The sequence below is a fragment of the Triticum urartu genome, chromosome 3 (genome assembly GCF_003073215.2).
Source record: "Triticum urartu cultivar G1812 chromosome 3, Tu2.1, whole genome shotgun sequence".
NCBI classification, from domain to species: Eukaryota; Viridiplantae; Streptophyta; class Magnoliopsida; order Poales; family Poaceae; genus Triticum; species Triticum urartu.
Window position 1 is genome coordinate 76156759 of NC_053024.1, and position 19863 is coordinate 76176621.

General features: G+C 51.2%; 1 protein-coding gene and 1 non-coding gene across 2 annotated transcripts; one reads left to right on the forward strand and one right to left on the reverse strand.

Moving 5' to 3' along the window:
- Positions 1–14031: 14031 nt before the first annotated feature.
- Positions 14032–17083, forward strand: LOC125542979 (type IV inositol polyphosphate 5-phosphatase 3-like). The gene is made up of 7 exons (XM_048706220.1): positions 14032–14305; positions 14402–14504; positions 14627–14689; positions 15070–15157; positions 15251–16264; positions 16341–16449; positions 16536–17083. Exons 1-7 carry the CDS (start codon positions 14270–14272, stop codon positions 16884–16886), a joined length of 1764 nt encoding a protein of 587 aa, XP_048562177.1. The 5' UTR covers positions 14032–14269; the 3' UTR covers positions 16887–17083.
- Positions 17084–17281: 198 nt separating this feature from the next.
- TRNAG-GCC lies at positions 17282–17352 on the reverse strand. The gene has a single exon. It is a non-coding gene; the product is annotated as a tRNA-Gly (tRNA).
- Positions 17353–19863: the final 2511 nt, after the last annotated feature.

Genomic DNA, 19863 nt, shown 5'->3' on the forward strand with positions numbered 1-19863 from the left:
AGCCCTCTAAATTCTTCGACAAGCGAGGGCTGAACTTTGTGGACCTGGAGGTGGTTGCAGTAAGACTTGCGGCTCAGGGCATCAGCCATCACATTAGCCTTGCCGGGGGTATATGATATATCCACGTCAAAGTCTGCAACAGTCTCCATCCATCTTTGCTGGCGTAGGTTCAAATCTGGCTGAGTAAACAGATACTTCAGACTTTGATGGTCGGTGAAGATCTCGCAACGATTACCGAGAAGGTAATGTCGCCACTGCTTCAGTGCATGAATGACAGCAGCAAGCTCGAGGTCGTGAACTGGGTAGTTTTCTTCATGAGGGCGCAGTTGACGAGAGGCATAAGCAATCACTCTGCGCTCCTGCATTAGGACACAGCCTAATCCTTGGCGGGAAGCGTCGCAGTAAATGACGAAGTCCTTCTTAGTATCAGGTGGTGCAAGCACGGGGGCAGAAGTCAACTTGTCTTTGAGCGCCTGGAAACTTTCCTGACACTTGTCTGTCCAGTCGAACTTGACACCCTTATGCAACAAATTAGTCAGAGGCCTGGCAATCTTGGAGAAGTTCTCGATGAATCGACGGCAATAGCTGGCGAGACCGAGAAAACTTCGGACTTGCTTCACATTCTTCGGAGGAGTCCAATCGAGAATAGCCTGAACTCGTTCAGGGTTGACGGCAATACCATCTTTGGAGATGACATGCCCAAGATAGGTTACTTCGGGAAGCCAGAATTCACACTTGGAATACTTAGCATACAGCTGATGTTCTCGAAGCTTCTCTAGCACAAGACGCAGATGTCCAGCATGTTCTTCCTCGTTCTTGGAAAATACAAGGATATCGTCCAGATAAACCACGATGAACTTGTCGAGGTAATCCATGAATATATAATTCATCAGACGAGAGAAGGTGGCGGGAGCATTCGTTAAGCCGAATGACATGACTGTGTACTCATATGACCCATACCGAGTCACGAAGGCGGTTTTTGGGATGTCCTCTTCACGAACACGGATCTGGTGGTAACCCAACCTCAAGTCAAGTTTGGAGAACACTGATGAACCAGCCAGTTGATCGTAAAGATCATTGATCCGAGGAAGAGGGTATTTATTCTGAATGGTAGCTTGGTTTATAGGACGGTAGTCTTGGACCAATCGGTTTGTCCCATCCTTCTTCCTAACAAAGAGAGAAGGTGCTCCCCAAGGAGAGCAACTTGGGCGAATGAAACCTTTGACAAGAGATTTGTCGATTTCCTCCTTAAGCTCAAGGAGCTCATGCGGCGGCATCTTGTAGGGTCGCTTAGCTATAGGGGTAGTGCCGGGTTTCAAGTCGATGATGAATTCGACAGCTCTAGCAGGGGGAATCCCTGGAAGTTCTTCAGGGAATACATCTTGGAATTCATGAACGACGGGAACGTTTTCAATGCCCTCGAGTGGTGCAGCGTTCAACGCGTTCAAGGCATAAAGTCGTGCCTCGGCGTTCTGAACTAGATGAGCTCGATAAGCTATTATTTCATCAGAAGGGTGTAGCAAATGGACGACCTTAGTGGCGCAAACTATAGAAGCAGTATGCGCTTTTAACCAATTCATTCCCAGAATGAGATCAATGCTACAGGACTTCAGCACGATGGGAGAGACAAGGAATTCTAGCCCTTCGATTTCTACAGGGACGTCGTTGCAAACCATGGAGGTTCGACATTGATGGCTTTGTTCACCAGAGTGGCGAAATCAGCAAAATCATGCACTAGAAGTGCGAGTTTGATGTCAGCTTGAAGGCCATCCCGGAACTTCTCCTGTTTGCGTGCATCAGTTGCAATGTCCTCTTCAGCATAGCGGGACAAGTCAAGAAACTCCCGCTGATAAGCTTCCACAGTTTTGTTGCCTTGGGTGAGGTTGCGGAACTCACGCTTCTTCCGGTCCATGACTCCCTGAGGAATGAAGCGAGCACGGAAGGCAGCTTGGAAGTCTGGCCAGGTGATGATTGTTCCAACTGGCAGTGTACGCCTGTGGCTGTCCCACCATTGAGCTGCGGGTCCTTTCAGGAAGAAGGAAGCAAAGGTGACATAGCTGGCAGGGGCTACATCAGCAGACTCCATCTCATAGGTGATGTCACGGAGCCAGTCATCAGCATCCAGAGGCTGAGTTGAGCTGCGGTACACAGTTGGGTTCAGGCGCATGAAATCCTGCAGAGTCACTGGGGTTGGCTGCTGGTTCATATTGGGGCGAGGAAACTGAGCCATCATATTCTCCATGAACTGGCGATTCATCTCAAGCTGTTGGATCATACCAGCCATGTACTCAGGCGGTGGTGGGGCGTTGCCACCACGACCACGACCACCTGGTCTAACCATCCTGCTAATATTTAACAGGGGTAGTTCAGCATTGAGGAATTGTAAAAACAAGAATCATTCATGATGAACCATGCACAACGAAAGCAGCACGATAGATACCACATAGTAGTCGGCATATCTTACAAAAGAGATCATGCATAGAGTTCGTTACACAGTGTTCAGTACATAGACTAAGACATCATAGGCGGCACACAGGCTCGCGGCGAATGCATCTAACACTAATAAGCAAGTCTACGTCAGTCCCATGCGGTACTGCGGAGGTAGGTGTAGCCCGACAGCTGGTAGTGACGCGAAGGGAAGACCTCCACGCGAGTAGCCTGGGGTCCGCGGATACTCTGGTGCGGAACCCGATGCGCAGGTGGCAGGAGAGGGCCCAATGCAGGAGAGTAGCCTCCCACATCTGGCCAGCCGACGCCCTGGGGCATCACGGTCCTGGCTGGGTAGATAGCAGAACGCGACAGCTCCCCAGATCCGACGAAGGGGTGCAACATCGTCAGAGCACGGTAGAGGTGCTGACGAGTGGTGTACAACTCGTGGCGAAGAGCTCGGTTAGCTCGATCCAGCCCATCAGCATGCAGAACCAGGTTCTGATGGTAGAAGGGCTCTCGGGTGATAGTGGAGTAGGCAGCAGTGTAGTAACCCTCCGCACCAACATCGGATGCGATAGCAATGTGCCTGAAGGGGGAGGTGTCCAACTCCTGATACTCTCCACGAAGACGTGTCAGAGCAGCATAAGCAGCATCGTGGACCGCCATATCGATAGTCACTCCAACACCATGAGCAGTGTGCAGCACGGTAGTGGAGTCATACTCCCGAGAGTAGAGGTGGACGATGGCACGGTACTGCTCCTGGTTGAAGTCCTGGTACTCCTCATAGACGGTGTACTCAGGGTGCCAACGATAACCCAGATAGGTCATCATCTCAGCCAACACAGCAGGTGATCCTGAGGCACCAATGGCCGTCGTGTGGCGCACGACCTGCCTCGTGGGTTCCATCTGAAAACACAGATGTTTTCACTGGAGTCAAATGACAATGTGGATAATGTTCAAATACATTTCTAAAGAATAACTAGGGCTTATCCAACTTTGGGGTGAATGTCGTAACGGGATCCTAGTGTCAGAGTTAGTAAATTCGTTTAACCCGAGTAGAAGGGAGTTCAGAGTCCCAGAGTAAAGGTCGAGGAGTAAAAGATACTAGTACCACCCGATGGCGACGTGGGCCCGTAAGGCACACAGCCAAGTTAGTAAAAGTTTATACAATGTCTAGACTCGACTTCGGCCAAGGAGTGTGGAAGGGGGATTCCTACAGGCAGTCGGCTCTGATACCAACTTGTGACGCCCCCGATTTGACCGTACACTAATCATGCACGCAAATGTGTACGATCAAGATCAAGGACTCACGGGAAGATATCACAACACAACTCTACAATTAAAATAAGTCATACAAGCATCATATTACAAGCCAGGGGCCTCGAGGGCTCGAATACAAGAGCTCGATCATAGACGAGTCAGCGGAAGCAACAATATCTGAGTACAGACATAAGTTAAACAAGTTTGCCTTAAGAAGGCTAGCACAAACTGGGATACAGATCGAAAGAGGCACAGGCCTCCTGCCTGGGATCCTCCTAACTACTCCTGGTCGTCGTCAGCGGGCATCACGTAGTAGTAGGCACCTCCGGTGTAGTAGGAGTCGTCGTCGACGGTGGCGTCTGGCTCCTGGGCTCCAACATCTGGTTGCGACAACCAGGAAGAAAGGAAAGGGGGAAAAAGGGGGAGAAAGCAACCGTGAGTACTCATCCAAAGTACTCGCAAGCAAGGAGCTATACTACATATGTATGCATTGGTATCAACTGGAATAAGGCTATTATATGTGGGCTGGACTGCAGAAAGCCGGAATAAGAGGGGGATAGCTAGTCCTTTCGAAGACTACGCTTCTGGCAGCCTCCGTCTTGCAGCATGTAGAAGAGAGTAGACTGAAGTCCTCCAAGCAGCATCGTATAGCATAATCCTAACCGATGATCCTCCCCTCGTCGCCCTGTGAGAGAGCGACCCGGTTGTATCTGGCACTTGGAAGGGTGTGTTTTATTAAGTATCCGGTTCTAGTTGTCATAAGGTCAAGGTACAACTCCAAGTCGTCCTGTTACCGAAGATCACGGCTATTCGAATAGATTAACTTCCCTGCAGGGGTGCACCACATACCCAACACGCTCGATCCCATTTGGCCGGACACACTTTCCTGGGTCATGCCCGGCCTCGGAAGATCAACACGTCGCAGCCCCACCTAGACCAACAGAGAGGTCAGCACGCCGGTCTAAACCTAAGCGCCCAGGGGTCTGGGCCCATCGCCCTTAGCACACCTGCACGTTGCGTGGGCGGCCGGAAGCAGACCTAGCCTAGTGGCGTTCCAGTCCAATCCAGCGCGCGCCGCTCCGTCGCTGACGTCAAGAAGGCTTCGGCTGATACCACGACGCCGGGATACCCATAACTACTCCCGCGTAGATGGTTAGTGCGTATAGACCAAATGGCCAGACTCAGATCAAATACCCAGATCTCGTTAAGCGTGTTAAGTATCCGCGAACGCCGACCAGGGCCAGGCCCACCTCTCTCCTAGGTGGTCGGAACCTGCCCTGTCGCTCCGCCTCAAAGATCCACACAGAGGGCCGTTGGGACAAAGGTCCTTTCAGCCCCCAATCCGTGAATCACTCGCGGGTGCTCCACAAGCCGACCCGTCTTTAGTCACCACATGTATCATGTATAAGCATATAGTATATACCCGTGATCAACTCCCGAGTGATCACGGCCCGATAGTATAGCATGGCAGACGGACAAGGATGTAGGGCCACTGATGAAAATACTAGCATCCTATACTAAGCATTAGGATTGCAGGTAAAGGTAACAACAGTAGTAGCAAGGACAGGCTATGCATCAGTATAGGATTAACGGGAAGCAGTAACATGCTACACTACTCTAATGCAAGCAGTATAGAGAAGAGTAGGCGATATCTGGTGATCAAAGGGGGGGCTTGCCTGGTTGCTCTGGCAAGAGAGAGGGGTCGTCAACTCCGTAGTCGTACTGGGTAGCAGCGGCGTCGGTCTCGGTGTCTAGCGGAAGAAGAGGGGGGAAGAAACAATAAATATAATGCAAACAGATGCATAACGATGCATGACAAGGCAAGTAACGGTGCTAGGGGTGCCCTAACGCGGTATTAGGTGATACCGGTGAAGGGGGATAACATCCGGGAAAATATCCCGGTGTTTCGCGTTTTCGGACAGATGAACCGGAGGTGAAATGTTGCAGGTTCACTATGCTAGGGACACGTGGCGGACGAACGGGCTGCGTATCCGAATTCGTCTCGTCGTTCTGAGCAACTTTCATAAAGTTTTTCCATCCGGGCTACGGTTTATTTTATATTGATTTTCTAAAGTTTAAATCATTTTTAGAATTTATTTAATTAATTTAATCAACATTATCCAGAATAGTGTCTGCTGACGTCATCATGACGTCAGCATGACATCAGCAGTTAACAGAAGCGCTGTTGTGGTCACTGACGGTCCCTTAGAGAAATAGGATATCGTAGCGGTGTGCTAGCGGCGTGGCTGACATTTCGAGCTTGGCCCACGAGGATCGGAGAGTCCAGGACCAGACCTTCATGACGTCAGCAGATCGTCAGCAGTCAACAGGGGCGTTGACTGGTCAAACTGACGTGTGGGTCCAGCGGGGCCCACCTGTCATACCCTGTTTAGACTAATCAGGTTTTAGCTAAACTAATCACAGTTTAATTAGACTAATTAGTTAATTTGATTAACCTAATTATGATTAATTAACTTAATTAATTCCTTAATTAATTAATTAATTAATTATTATTTATTTATTTAATTATTTTTATTAATATATATTTTTAAACGTTCTGGGGCTGGGGCCCCCATGTCATGGCCTAGAGGGGCCATAGCGGCGTGGGTTCACAGGCGTCGGGCGCCGGGTGCGGGCGCACCCGAGCGGGCGCTCGCCCGCAGGGCGGGACGAGGCCGCCGGGGCACCGACGGCGGGGCACGCCGGCGCGGCCAGCCGGGGCCACGGCGGGCGGAGGCGAGGGGTGGCGCTGGTGCGGCCAGTGGCGCGGTGGCGCCGTGGGAGGAGGAGAGGGCGGAGACTAGGCGTGGCGAGGCACGGTGCCATGGGGCGCCGGCCGGAGCAGCAGGGGGGCAGGCGGTGAGGGGAGGCGGCGCAGAGGGGCGAGGCCACCGGCGACGGGGCGCTGCAGTGGTGGTGGCCGCACCGCCGCAGCACAGCAGCTGCTGCTGCACCTCGTGGCGGGGCACGGCCAAGAACGGCAAGGGGCGACGGTGTGGCCGACGCGGTGGTGCGCGTGCGCACGGTCGGCCTCGAGCAGAGGCAGGGAAGGAGGAGGACGAAGCCGTGGCCTCACCGGGATTCGTAGGGACGGGACAGCGGGGGTTGAGGAGGAGGACGGTGACGAGCGGCGTAGGGGATGCAGGCCGGCGGGGAGGAGGATGCAGTCCGGTGGGGGGGGGGTCCGGCGATGGTGATGAGGTGGCGGGGCTGCGCCGGAATGGCGTCAGGGGCACGGGGTGGCGCGGGGCGATGGCAGCGGCACGGCGGCGTCCAGAGGAGGACGGGGAGCGCGGTGGCGGTGGCGATGGTGAACGGCGGCGGGGCGACGGGGATCGACGGCGGCGTCGGGCACGCCGCCCAGATCCAGAACGGGGAAGGAGGAGAAGAGGCGTGTGAGGGGGGTCGTCGCCGGCGGGCGGCTTCAGGCGATGGCGTCGAGTGGCGGCGGGGCGGAGTCGAACGCCCCCGTTCCCGATCTGGATCGGGGAGGGAGAGCGAGGAGTGGGGGGAGTGGGGAGTGGTTAGCGCTAGGGTTTGGTCGGGGGGATAAGGGAGGCGTGGGGGGGGGCCGGCTGGGCCTTTGCCCAGTTGGACCGGTTGGTGGCCTGGCCGGCTGGGCCGTCTGGCCCAGGGGGGGGTCCTTTTATTTTTTTGGTTTTGTTTCCTGTTTTCTCTTTTTATTTATTTTCTTTTCTGTTTTTATTTATTTATAAACACTTAGGCATTTTATAAAATTGTGAACCTTACACCATAATTATCTTTTGTAATATTTGGCAACCACCGAACATTTTTGTTTTAATTTTTGAAAACTTTTATTGTTTTCTTTTATTTAAATTTTGAACTTGTTTCGGTTCTGAACTATCGAGAGTTTACCACAGTAACCGTGGTGACGTGGCATCATTAGCGGGGAATCACTGTAGCTTAATTATCCGGGCGTCACATCCATCTTGATCAACTTGGTATTCCGCTACACAATCAAGCAACCCGTCACACCAACAGATTAAACATCCACCTTGATGCAACACTTGAAAACACGCAGCCTTCAGACCAAAATAAACATTGATCCAACTACCAATTGACATTGATATTCCATGAATATTGCGACTCCGCGTCCTTATTTCCTGCAATGCATTGACCGCTGCCATCATGTAACATAGAGAAAACTCCAAAAACGACATATCAGTGGCAGCCTCCCGTGCCCAAACATGGCACAAGCTGACCCAAATTTCCCTTTTTCCTTTTTCTCTCAAGCACCCGATGGCAAGCACACCACATGTGACGCCCTTTTTTCAAACAAATCTTGTGTGTACGTCTCCACTTGCATGCCTCGACCTTGTACATCTGCAGCTCCACAAACTAGCCCGTCCATACATTGACCAGCCATCTGCATGGCCTCCTGCACGCCCGACTTAGTAGACTTGGCCAATCAGTGCGCTGGAACGCACTTCGGGCCGCCGCCCATGCGCGCGCCCGTTGTCCCGATCGCGCTAGACTGCCTAGGGCACCACGCGTGAATACGTCCCTCTGCCAGGGCCTCGTCTGTGCTGCCTCGCCGCATCTCGATCGATCTCGTCGACTCCGAGACACCGACAACTCTTGCTGCTGCACGATTCCATCGAGAGCCGCCACCGCTAGTAACCTGCTGCCGCCAAGATCGTTTGATCCAACAAATCCGATGACTTCAAAACCTTGCTCATGATACCATTTGATAGAATAAATCCGAGGCGCTCCGTCGATCTAACGAGGATCAAGCAATCACACCAGCACAACACTGAGATTTGGTAACGAGGTTTACCAATATGGCTACATCCTCGGGGCATGACTATGGGCGCTCCTCCCCATGACACCGCTACAATACCGCACCCCGGCCGCCCGGGCGCCGGCACACGCCGCCGGCTCCCCCCGCGTGCCTGTGCTATTATGTTGGCATAGGTTACATCGTGTGTCTACCCCCGATATATATGAGAGGCCTAGGATACAAGTGTCCTATTATGACACAACTTCTACCCTGTTTACACACAGTCCAAAACCAAGTCCAACCGTAACCTACCTTGTACAATAATATTCGACACAACTCTAATAGGACGATTGTGTGGTGATGCATGTGGAATCTGTTTTTCATGGCCCAGTCTTGGATAAATTTTTTTGTGTGCACGTGGAGCGTAGCCATCGCCATGAAGACGCCTGAGTTGTACTACGATGTAGACCGAGCGTAGGGCAGCGTATTCTTGGAGAGAGGCAGACTGGAGAGACGAAAGGAGACACCACATCGTGCAGGATTAGAGGGCATGATCTTAGCGCAAGAGGGCCAGATATGGTTATACTCCCTCCCTTCAGAATTACTTGTCTCGGATATGGATGTATCTAGAACTAAAATACATCTAGATACATCCATTTCCGCGATCTAGATACATCCATATCCAAGACAAGTAATTCTGAACGGAGGAAGTAGATATTTATGGAGTGCTTACATTCCGGGGTACTTGAAATACCGGACGGCGAAATATGTCCATCAAGCAAAAGATAATTCTCAATTAGCTCAAAATATAGCATCATGTGAAATACCGGATAGCCTTATGAATACAGATACAGGCTCTGACAATTCAGATACACACAATCAACACGTACACACACATTAGTAGCTCAATGCCGACAAAAAAGAAGTCATGGACGACCAAACCCGAGCATAAGACATGGGGCCTATCCGGAAAATGTAACAAAGTAATTGGTCTTTGCAACTATGACAAGGAAGGCGATTTGTGGCACGTAGATCGTGGGTCATCGACTTGCGCCACAACTCGGAAATATGTTTGTGTATATTATCAATTTACCTCGTCTAGGCCATACTAAATATGTTTGTGTATGTTACCAGCAAGAGGGAAAAAATTAAGTGCTCCTAACCCTCCCATGCTCTCATGATATGAGAGCTTCTAGACCGTTGAATCGTGGATCTGTTGGTGAGCATCGAGCCTCTAGGCAAAATTTGGTACTCTTCAGAGGCTTTCCTACAACTATTACGAGCTCCCATTCCGCCCGTGATCCAACAACACAAGAACTCCCAACATAAAAGGGCTGTGAGCACCTGATATTTTTCATATGTGATGATTTCAGGACTTTAAAAACAATTTCAGCTATTGAAGGCGGGAAAATTAGATATGGGCATGTCGAAGTTATGAAGCTCCCTAGGAATGAAGTCTCCTGGTGCATTGAGGTACTTTTGTACTTATCTCCGTATGTCAGGGAGTGAATTAGTTGTGCAGTGCGGGTGTGCCTATTCACATGTTAACATGGCACTCCTATGTTGACCGATAGTCAAATATGTAAATTCATAAACATATTTCAATTCACAAATATTGTCTAAATCATGAAATTTTCTGAAAATTCGGGAACTTCTTTTGGAAACCCAGGAACATTTTCTAAAGTCGTGAACATTTTTACATAATTTTTTAAAAATTGGGGAACATTCATTGAAATTCAAGAACATTCTCTAAATTTGCTAACATTTTTTAAATTGGCAAACATTTCCCTATTTCATGAACCATTTTTTAATACGTAATTTTTATTTTTTTTCAAATTTGTGCACTTTTTTAAAAAATATTTTAAATATTCTCTCTAGTTTTTAATTCAGTTTTCCTTCCTCTTTTGTTTTTTTCTCCGCTTCTCCGAATGGACCGAGACCCAATAGGGCGACTGTCCAGCTAACCAGAGGGAGTATCATGGGGTGTGCGTGTTTCGTCATCCTTTGACGTGTTGCATGCTGAATAGGGCCTCCCATGCATGTGGGTTGTTCCGTTGTTGGGGAAGGGCAGATTGATTTTTTTTCTGTTTTGCTTCTCCGGATGGACCGAGACCCAATAGGGCGACTGGCCAGCCAACCAGAGGGAGCGTCATAGGGCGTGCGTGTTTCGTTATCCTTTGACGTGTTGCATGCTGAATAGGACCTCCCACACATGTGGGTTGTTCCGTTGTTGGGGAAGGGCGAATTGATTTTTCTGTTTCGCTTCTCCGAATGGACTGAAACCCAACAGGGCAACTGGCCAGCCAAACAGAGGGAGCGCCATAGGGTGTGTGTGTTTCGTCATCCTTCGACGTGTTGCATGTTGAATAAGACACCCCCACACATGTGAGTTGTTTTGTTGTTGGGGAAGGCGAATCGATTTTTTCCGGTTCGCTTCTCCGTACGGGTTGATGCCCAGTAAGGAAACTGACCAGCCAACCGAGGTGAGCGTTCTGGGGTGTGTGCTTTTTGTGGTCTTTCCATGCACGGCATCCCCCCTCCTCGTGTGTGTGGGTTATTTCGTAGTTGAGGAAGGGAAAATTGCTTTTTTCTGCTTTGCCTTTCTGGTTGGGTTGTGGCCCAATAGGGCGTCTGGTTAGCCAACTAAAGCGAGTGTCCCATGGCATATGTGTTTGGTCATCCTTTGGCACATTTCATACTGAATAGGACCTCCCGAGTGTGTAGGTTATTTCGCTTCCCGAGGAGGGTGCAAATGGGTTTTCTGCTTTGTGCGTTCGCGAGGGGGTGACTCCAACTTGATAGTTCTACGCCGAGCGGTCGGGTCACCGCTTTCTCTGTCTTCCCTGTCAAGCTTCTTGTACAGTGGATGATCGACGTCGTTCTAGCGCTGGGCAAAGCTGGAATACAATGCATTGGAGATCCAAGCCAACATGAGCACCTGATGGAGAGCCATTGCAGCTAGGCTTTGTGGTGGTAGATCTAACCTCAAGGTTGGGGAGGTGACTAGGTTGAGAGATTGAAGTCCTTTTGGGGAAGAAAACAAATGCAAGGAGAGTGGTTCTAAGAGGTAGAGGCACCAGTGAATTGGTTGTGTGGGGAACGTGTATCGTACATTGGACTAGGGTCATGTATACACGTACCAACAAACAAAGTTAGAGGAAAAGGATATCTATTTCGGCGTCAATAAACCAGGGATACATCCAAACTCATACAACCAACCATGAAAATGCCGACGCCGAATTGAACAGTGAACACCACAAACTGAAGAAGCCGGAAATATAGGTCAACTAAGTTTAGTTTTAGTTTGAGTCTTTGATTTTCATTGTAAAATTTCTTACCTCTCTTACCGCAATTACTAAAAAAAACTAACTCACGGCTGACGGACCCGGCGGCAAAGCGCGTCTCGCCTAGTTTATGACCGGTTTTCAGCAAGATAACCACATGGCACGGTTTGCATCCGCCCGGTCGCGACTTAACAGACCGTGGAACCTTTTTTTGCGAAAACTCTCCATCTATTAATGTTCAATCATGATAGTACAATAAACATAAAAAAATTATATCTAGATTCGGAGATCACCTAGCAACGGCTACAAAAACTGAAGCGAGCCGAAAGCGCGCCGCCATCATCGCCCCTCCCTTGTCGGAGCCGGGCAAAACATGTTGTAGTAGACAGTCGGGAAGTCGTCGTGTTGAGGCCCCATAGGACCGGCGCATCAGAACAACACCCGCCACCGATGAAGAGTAGCGTAGATCAAAAGGATCCAACATGATGACACACGAGCGTAGACGAACGATAGCCAGATTCGAGTAAATCCACCAAAGACAGATCCATCAGAGACATACATTCACACTCCCACCAACGATGCACACACGAGTGTAGACGAACGATAGCCAGATTCGAGTAGATCCACCAAAGTAAGATCCACCAAAGACATATATTCACACATCCACCAACGATGCTATACGCACCATCGGGACGGGGGGCTAGGTGGGGAGAACCTTATTCCATCTTCCCGCCGCCGTCTCGTCTTCATGAGCAGACACAAACACTAACAGAACTCGAAGAAATATCTAAAAACGGAGCCCTCCTACCGGCAAAGGGCCAGGATCCACCGCGCCCCATGGCCCTAAGGCCACCGAAGACGAGGCAGACTGGTGCTGGCGCCTACGGGAGGTAGAGGAACCCTAATCTCTTTTTCGGGAGGAGCGGCGGTTGCGTGAGTCTGTTGCGTTAATTTCTTCGATAGAGCACTAAGAGCATGGTTGGATCCCCTTCCCTCCTTCAAATCTTTGACTCCACTCCCAGCTCTTGGACTGATGGCTCCTCCCGCCAAAATGAGAGTTGATAAGATGTTTGGCAACTGACTCCACTCCATAGTCCATACACAATCGATCAGAAGGGTGCAGGGAACAATGCTAGTGGGTGGGAGTCGCACGTGAAGCTCGGTATTAGCCACTCTGTCGGATTGAACTACATCCAGCTCCACTCCACTCTTTCTACTCCGAGGAGCGGTAGCATTCGGCGCCGCTCCGCCCGCTCCGGGCCCGGGGTGCATCCGATCAGGCTCTAAGAGGTCCCTGAAGAAAAGGAGAATATTCCTAGCCATAAAAAGCCTAGCCATTGCACCTCTCTACCCATCCCTATTCTCTACAGAGCCGAGCAATGTAGATCCCGACTAATCACTAGCAGCAGAGCCCAAGCAAGCTAGAAAGTGACGTGAACAGCAGCTAATCAAGAAGCAACCAAAGGAAACACAAAAGTCTTAATCGCATCTGTCAAGCCGTAATCAGGATCGTGCGCAACGATCACGACACGCCCCCTCCATCATTGCTCGCAGATCGTGCCGGCCGTTTCAAACTTTCAAGGGGGTCCATGCTGCTTTGCTTGCCACACGGTGATATGATGTCCACACCACGTTTAAAATGCTGGGAAATGTGCCACACGGTGATGCCATGACCCCGTGGCTTTTACAGGGAGTTTGCTATGGCAATTAGCCAGTGCGGGACAAGGATATATCGGGTGGGTTATGCTCCGTGATTCGGTTGGGTTCAAAGTGATCAGGAGACGACCTACTCGATTCCCTTCATCATGTGGCATAGATTGTGGTCTGGTGGCAACCAACAAGAAGTACACAATCATCTTCTCCGATCTTCGGAAGAGGAACAAGAAAGCAGGAAAATCGCAGGCACAACGCGTGTCAGTGAGTCAACAAACACGTAACGGCCGAGAGATTCGACATCGCCGCATCATTCTTAATCCCATTCTGATCAGCTGAGGTCGTCTGCTCGGCCTTATTCTGCACTATCAGACGCCCAGCTCCCAGCCACAAAATGAACAGGATAATAACCATGAAACACCACTCCAAAAATGAATAGGTTATATTAATGGGAGGTTCCTTTCCGGTAAAGATAATCATTTTATTTCAAGCAGGCCATGGCGTCTCCGTGATGATGGATCAAATGTGAACAGGTTGGGCTAATTAGGCAGGCGTCAGCGTGAGTGCGCAGTAATGGCCGTGTCGCCGAAAGGAAAACAAGTACACACGCGTGGCCCATCTCCCCTATATATATCCACCGCTAGCTTGGCGCCACCTGCTGTCTACTCGGCTCGGCCTAGCGCGCGAACCACCACCATGTGCCCTTGTCCCGTCTGAGCGAGAATCGTTGTCGCAAGCTCACGGGCGCCCGCACCACCACACCGCAGCACAGCGCAGGCGGCTTTCAGATTCAGTTGGCGCTCGGAGCTCTGAAGAGCACAGGGGAGAAGAAGAAGTGTGTAGATTCCTCTAGGAATTGTCCTGGGGTTTTGGCATCGGAGAGAAAGGGAGAGAGGGAAAGATGGTGTCCCAGAATCAGAGGACGCCGGGAGACCAGGTAGGGCAGGGGCGCCGCTCAGGGCCCGTCGATCGATCGAGTGTATGTTGTGTTCTTGGTGATTGATTTGGTGTGTTGTGGGCTGGGGCGATGCAGGTGTTCTGGCCCAAGGTGGTGCTCAAGAAATGGCTCAACCTCAGGAGCAAGGACGCCAAGTTCAACGCCGACGAGGACGACGGCGACGACGACGGGGAGCAAGGTACGCAGCAGGCCGAGGCTCCTCATTTCGGGCTCTGTGATTCGAATTTCGGTCGCCGGGGATCGCAGCCTCCTTCCTTCCTCCCCTTCTCACCTTATTTGCCTGCTGTCCGTCTCGTGCAGAGGAGAGCTGCGGCTGCGACGGCGCCGAGGCGGAGCGCGAGGCCGGAGGCGTGGACATCGCCGGTGAGCTCTTTTACATCTCGGTTTCACCTCGTTCTCATGTTTGGAAAGTTGGCTGTGCGCTTCCGCGGATCCATGAGGTGTTCTTATCCGATACTGAAGACGGGGAAAAGTGCGGCTTCGGACTGTTCAGCCCTTTTGGGGAAAGCATAGCTGATACCACATTCCCGCCGTCAAAAGTAGATCATTGCCAGTACTTGATTTTGGTGGAGGACTTCTTGCCGATTTTGCGCATTTTCACAATGATCGCCGTTGCTTCTGCCCGTCGAACACCTGTTACCACTGCCAAAATTTGCATTCTGAACTGCTAGTAAGTACCAATCGGAAGCAAAATTCAGAGTGATTCCTCATGAGCCACCCTGTTTTTGTTGCACGATCTGCAGAGGAGAGCCTGGACGCCGCGCCGTACAAGCTGCGGCGGCGGAACTCGGAGACGATGCGCGCGCAGTACATCAGCACCAAGGAGCTCAGGTACAGTCCAAGTGTATTTTCGGCACGATCGCGGCGCATTTTCCGTTTTCTCGCGGTTCTTGGCGTGGTGATGCTGATGGGTTCGTGCTGCAGGATCTGCATTGGCACGTACAACGCCGCCGGCATAGAGCCGCCGGAAGGCCTCGACATCGCCGAGTGGCTCGGCACCACCGGCGGCGAGCAGGCCGACATGTACGTGCTCGGGTTCCAGGAGGTGGTGCCGCTCAACGCCGGCAACGTGCTCGGCGCCGAGGACGTCCGGCCGGCGCTGGCGTGGGAGGCGCTGATACGTGACACGCTCACGCGGACCCAGCCGTCCTGCTCGAGGCCCAAGTACAGGTACCGCAGCCACCCGGCCACCCCGACCCGCGACGGCTCCGACGAGCTGTTCCCCGGCGGCACCGACACCGACACCGACGACGACGCGCCCTTCAGCTTCCCGGTGTACCCCGAGGAGTACGTGGCCGCCACCCCCAGGATGCTCGGGGCCATGGAGGACCTAGAGGACGAGCAGCCAAGGGCGCAGCAGAGGGCGCTCCTGAAGACGATGAGCAAGACGGACAGGATCGGGCTCGCCTGGCCGGAGCAGCCGCTGGACCTGATGGCCACCGCGTCCTTGTCATCGGCGTCGTTCAAGTCGCCGAGATCGTTCGGCGCGCACAGGTCGTTCGTGAAGTCCAGGGTCGCCGCCGACGACTGCCCGGCCATGGTCCCTGACCTGGACCTCGACCTCGACGGCGAGGCCGCGCGTGGTCATGGGAAGAAGAAGGGCGGCGGCAGGTCGCCGTTCGTGAGGATCGTAAGCAAGCAGATGGTGGGCGTGTTCCTGACCATCTGGGTGCGGCGCGGCCTGCGGAGGTGCGTCCAGAACATCAAGGTGTCCACCGTGGGCGTGGGCGCCATGGGCTACATCGGCAACAAGGGGTCGGTGTCGGCGAGCATGTCCATCTACCAGACCATGTTCTGCTTCGTGTGCACCCACCTGTCCGCCGGCGAGCGGCCCGGCAACCTCCTCAAGCGGAACGCCGACGTGCAGGAGATCCACCGGCGGACCCGCTTCGCCGGCCCCGGCGGCCTCGAGCTGCCCAGAGACATCTACGACCACGAGTCAGTGATCATGCACCACTGAATTGCATCCACCAATGCATCACTCCGGTGATCTGACAGAGATGTTCTTCCGCAGGAGGATTTTCTGGCTGGGCGATCTGAACTACCGGATCGACGTGCCGTACGACGGAACCCACAGCCTGATCGCCGCCATGGACTGGCCTCAGCTAGCCGAAAAAGATCAGGTACGCAGTCTCGCTCATCATCACCTCCGCCATGGAACTCTGAACCATGTTGCTGATGCTCCGTTTGTTGTGAATGTGATGATCAGCTGAAGCGGGAGCTGAGGAAGGGGCGGGCGTTCGAGGGGTGGAGCGAGGGGGTGCTGGAGTTCGCGCCGACGTACAAGTACGAGGTCGGGACGGGCAAGTACATCGGCGACGACCAGAAGGGCGGGAGGAGGACGCCGGCGTGGTGCGACCGGGTGCTGTCGTTCGGGAAGGGGGTGAGGCTGCTGGGGTACGGCAGGTCGGAGCTGACGCTGTCGGACCACAAGCCGGTGACGGCGACGTACGCGGCGGAGGTCGAGGTGTTCTGCGGCAGGAAGCTGCAGCGGGCGCTCACGCTCACGGACGCCGAGGTGGATAGCGGGGACGTGGTCGTGCCGGACCTCGAGTTTTGAGCTGGCCGAGGGGCATCTCGCCGGCGGTGCCGAACACTTGACATGCACCGGCTGAAGCATTTGGATACAGCAGATAGCTTTCAGCTGCGGCTGACAAATCTTGGACGGGGTGGTGTCGCGTGGGTGATGCTGCGCTCTGACGAAACATCTGTGACGGTGTTACTGGCAATGAATTTATAGGATTTTTTCCCTCTTCACCTTTGAGTTAGTAACCTTTCTCCCCTGTCAGGCTGTCAGTATGCTGTTTGAATCACACGCAGTGGCACAGAAGCATAAAAAACACAAAGAATGAGACGAAAAACAACAAAAACAACAAAAAACAAAAACAAAAACAAAAACAAAAACAAAAACAAAAACAAAAACAAAAACAAAAACAAAAACAAAAACAACAAAAATGCACCAGCCGGGAATCGAACCCGGGTCTGTACCGTGGCAGGGTACTATTCTACCACTAGACCACTGGTGCTTATGTTGTTAGTAGAAAAGGAACATGTGATTATTTCTTTTGTCTTCTAAACAGAGAACGGAACAGTTTTTTTTGTTTACGAAACACAAGCTTTACTGCTTAAAAGGGAGAATTACATAGAGGTTGAATACAGCGTAGAATAAAAGAGGGTACACAATTAACCCATAAACATCTTCTACGATCCTCGCTAGCCTGCCTGGCGCATCTATGCGCAGAATGTTTGCTTCCCGGTTTACATGCACGAGAACGAAGGAATCAAAACAGGAGCTCACCTCCTGGACATCATAACAAATGGAAGCAATATCCACCCTCTTAAATTTTGCAATATTGATCATCTGAACAACCTCCTACGCATCACTCTCGATGATAATCTTGCGGAAGCCAAAATCCATTGCTAAACGGATACCATCCCGGATCGCCAAGGCTTTCATGAACCTTGCATTTTGCGCGTACTGGTACCATATAGCCTGAGCTCGGATTAACTCACCATTGTGGTTTCGAATCACTACTCACGTGTCCCCATGAGCCAAGTTTCCTGAATAGCTGGCATCAATATTCACCTTGATAAAGGTTTCCTCTGCCGGTAACCAGCTTGTATTCTCTCTCAGCATTCGGGGATTCTCACTTCTTCCAGTGTAGCAAGATCATGAATAGTATCAATTTCCCATTCGACAAAAGACTGAATGGAACGACATCGTTCTCCATGTCTCCTATTGTTCCGTTCTATCCAGACAGTCCAGCACCCAGCTAAGATAATGGCAGCAAGTGATTCTAAAACTTTCTTGTTGTCAACAATATCTAGCCCAAGAGTCTGGATGAAGAATAGGAATTCTGACCGAAAGGAAATGCTTCAGTTCTGACCAAAAAACCTTGGTCCATGTACAACCAGAGAACGAAACAGAATTAAGCTGCAAGGTAACCAAAAGAGGCCTTTGGTCTGCCCTGCTTAAGAACTGCATGGGTCATGTTTTTTTTTTTTTGTTTTTTTTGAGAAGACGGGTCCTGGTCGTTGCTCATGAGTCCTCTTGCGAAAGCAACGGCGGCATGCGCACACAAGACTCACAAGAGGACGCGATGTGATGCAACCACGTGACACGACCACCGTGTTGATCGTGTCACAGTACAGTTGAACGCGTACTACTGGTTCGCTCTTTTCTTGTAAAAAATAATATCGAACCAAATAGATGCAAAAAAAGAAGACGAAATGCGTAACCTTCATTAGGGCATGTATAATGGTTGATAAGACAGTCTTTTCTTAAGTCTTGCATGCAATTTAGAGATGACAAAAAATATATCTACAATGGGTTATATCTTAGCCTTATCTTCAATAACCAGTAATTCCTTAAAACATGGTGAGACAAATTGTGCTAAGAGATCATCTCTTGTCTTATCTTAAATAAGAGAAAACATATCTTTTCTTATAAGTTATCTCTCCTCCACCTCATCATTTATCCTACGTGGCACTTCTAAGATAGCATCTTTGTACATGCCCTTACATTAATACTAGACGTCAACGCGCCCTTAGAGCATCCCTAGCAGACTCCGCATAACACCGACCTGCAAAAGACGTTTACAATTCACGGAAAAACGCCTTTACGGGTCGATGCAGGCGGCCGCAGAGTCAGATCCCACAAATGGACCCATATAAAAGAATATTCACCGAAGATGCTCTTTTATGGGTCGGCTAGCCAGGGTCTGCTCGGGTACCGCCCGTCGACCCGCAAACCGAAAGCCCTCAATAAGCGACAGCAATTCCGACAAATGAGTTCAAATTCAAACGATAAAACATAGTTCACGCGCAAATAAAAGCATAGGTTTGTAGGACAAACGCAAATGGACTTGCAAAAGCGACAACCACGTTTTGATCATCTTGTCGCTCTTCACTCCGCACCACCTCCATCGAGGTCATTGCCGCCCTCGAATCCATCGCCGGCACTTGATCCAACTCCGGCGCCGAAATCACCGGTGGGCGCACTGAACGTGTCGGCGATATTGGTTCCAAATCCCGATGATCAAACATCGCCCGCACTGTAACACGCACCGGCCGACGCAAGCATCCTCCTCTTCAAGATGTCCCTCCTTGCCATGCCATGCCACTCTTTGGCGATGTTGTTGAAAGGATCGATATGGTTGACTAGAGGGGGGGGGGGAATAGGCAACTACCAATTTTTAGTTTTTCTTTATCAAATTAAACTTTGCATCAAAGAAGGTTGTCTAGATGTGCAGCTAGGTGAGCAACCTATATGATGCAACAACAACAAGCACACAAGCAAGCAAGGGAACAAACACTAAAGAGCATGCACAAGTGAAGGTAAGAGATAACCAAGAGTGGATCCGGTGAAGACGAGGATGTGTTACCGAAGTTCCTTCCTTTTGAAGGGAAGTACGTCTCCGTTGGAGCGGTGTGGAGGCACAATGCTCCCCAAGAAGCCACTAGGGCCACCGTATTCTCCTCACGCCCTCACACAATGCGAGATGCCGTGATTCCACTATTGGTGCCCTTGAAGGCGG